Raw genomic sequence first — 2,500 nt, forward strand, 5'->3', positions numbered from 1 at the left:
AATAGCTTTTGATTGTGTTGAATTGTTGCTGAAGTGGCTTGCCGTGTTCATACACAAACACACACACACACACACACACACACACACACACACACACACACACACACACACACACACACACACACTCCTTACACTATATTATATTTTGAACCTCATCTGAGTGGTGTTGAGTTGTATGTTCACTGGACTCTTTGTATGATTAATGGTCAAATGCCACATACTGTTACATTTGTAGCTGTGTATTTCAATGTGTGTGCGTGTCTGTGTGTGTGTGTGTGTGTGTGTGTGTGTGTGTGTGTGTGTGTGTGTGTGTGTGTGTGTGTATGAGAGAGAGAGAGTCAGAGGGAGAGAGAGTCATTCTGTGTCCCCAATAATTTGCTATAAAGCCTGTAAAAGAACACATTTCATATCAGCTTTCGCAAAGGTGTCTGATGGACATCCTTCCACCACGAACAAATATGCCACAAAACAGTTGTCTTCCCATGCTGAACACATTGCCAGTGTGTTAAGGTGTGTCTGAATTTAGCGAGGCATATTTTATGCTGGTCAAAGGTTACTGTGCATGGCTGTATGCTGGCTCACCGCAGGCAGAATGCATCTTAGACTACACAGCACGAATGATCCTATGATTCCTGTGTTTCCAGTTCTTTCAAACAATAATAGTCTAGGCCATATAAACTATCAGGTTACATGAAGAATGCACAGTTGTCTATGGACGTTCATTTAAAAGGTTTGGTTTGCTGATTTGAAAGGACGGGTGCTGTGTGTTTCTGTTGCTTCAGGTTATGATGCAGTTAGTGGTGGTGGTGGTGTGGGTGGTGGTGGTGATGTGACCTTTTGTGACCTGGCTGTAAATCTGTGAATATGAACTGTTGTGGCCTGGACGGGACAACATCGTGACAGAGCCTTGTTTCTGGACATGTGAATTCACCTCACAAAGTCAAACCATTTCATCTTCAGGACTTTATATATATGTGAAATAATGAAAAATCCCTCTTGTTAATTGTCTGCAAATGTGGGCTTGTTGTTCTTGACACATTTATATAGTATTGGCATCACAGTAGCTCACATGTGAATGATGACATTCTTGTTAGCACCTTATCAGCCACTCTGTGGAAGACATCACCTGTCAAAACCACAGCGCCACGGCAACGCACAAACCACTGCTGACACCGCTCTTTCCATTTTCAGTTGCATTGTTCTTCTCTTCTATTTTTTATTATTTTTTTTTCAGCACAGTCTACCATATGCTACCATTCTAAGACGATTATAGGAGAGATAAAACATTAGGATGGGGAATGTTCTGGAAGTAGGGGTAGGGGTGGTGATGATGGTGGTGGTGGTGGTGATGGGGTGACATCTTGAAAGGAAAAAAAAAAACCTCCAAAGCTTCTGACCTGTCAGCGTTCTGTCAGACTGGATGGGAAAGGAGGGAGAGAGAGAGAGAGATGACACACGTGAACCTATTGATGTGTTTGACTTTGTGAGCTGTTAGCAGATTTGGGTGGCAAAAAGATATAGAGAACGGAGATGGAGGAAGATGAAAAAAAAAAAAAAAAAAAAGACAGAGACGGAAAGGAAATGCTTTGTTCCAACATGTAGTCGCTTTTGAAGTGAAACTGAACTCTAAATTCTCTCTCTCTCTCTCTCTCTCTCTCTCTCTCCATTTCCCTTGCTCCAGATCTGGGTGATGACCTGGCAAAAGCAGCAGGGGCAGTGCAGCCTCCCGCTGCCCAGCATAGAGACAGAAGTGTGGGCTCGGGCATGAAGGACTGTCCCTACTGTGGCAAATCCTTCCGCACCTCCCACCACCTCAAGGTCCATCTGAGGATACACACAGGTGAGACAGTGTGTCTGCGTGTACGTGTGTGTGTGTGTGTGTGTGTGTGTGTGTGTGTGTGTGTGAAACAGGTGTGTCAGTGTATTTATGCATTTGCTTTCTCTGGCAGTAACAAAAACAACAAAAAGTACAGATGAATTTGTCTCCATCATTTTAAACCAGATGTTCGTTCTGCACTTTAAGCTGAAAAGTATTAGGACTTTATTATTATACCAACTACACACCATATCTGAAAGCATCAAATGCGTGTGGCACAGAGTTGACTCATCTGACAGGTCCAGCCTAACAGACTGCTTTAGGCTAGGATTCGCTGGTCAGTGAAAATGCCCTACTTACTTGGTAGGATAACAGGGATAAGCACTGAGAGGTCACCTTACGTTTCCTTCACAGGCGCTGGCACACACGGGCATGCGTGTATATGTCAGTAACACACGGCTGAAATCACTACATATAACGTTTTCATAGACCCGAACGAAAACTCAAATTAAAAAAAAAAAAAAAATAAATATATATATATATATATATATATATATATATATATATATATATATATATATAAGAAGTTCCCTAGGTGAAGTGAAATCTTTATGTAGAACATTCCAGTAAATGCTGATACTTTTCTTTCTTTCTTTTTCTTTCTTTTTTTTTGCTTTGATACCC

The 2,500-nt window shown here is 41.7% G+C and overlaps 1 protein-coding gene across 1 annotated transcript in view; it reads left to right on the forward strand.

Annotated features, from left to right (window-relative positions):
- The window catches only part of znf536 (zinc finger protein 536), a 95,277-nt gene that overhangs the window by 32,262 nt on the left and 60,515 nt on the right, over positions 1–2,500 (forward strand). The window contains exon 2 of the mRNA XM_030794199.1: positions 1,682–1,840. Coding sequence (XP_030650059.1) covers positions 1,682–1,840 — 159 coding nt within the window. The remainder of the gene's footprint in view (positions 1–1,681; positions 1,841–2,500) is intronic.

This window comes from Chanos chanos, chromosome 2 (assembly GCF_902362185.1).
Source record: "Chanos chanos chromosome 2, fChaCha1.1, whole genome shotgun sequence".
NCBI lineage: Eukaryota > Metazoa > Chordata > Actinopteri > Gonorynchiformes > Chanidae > Chanos > Chanos chanos.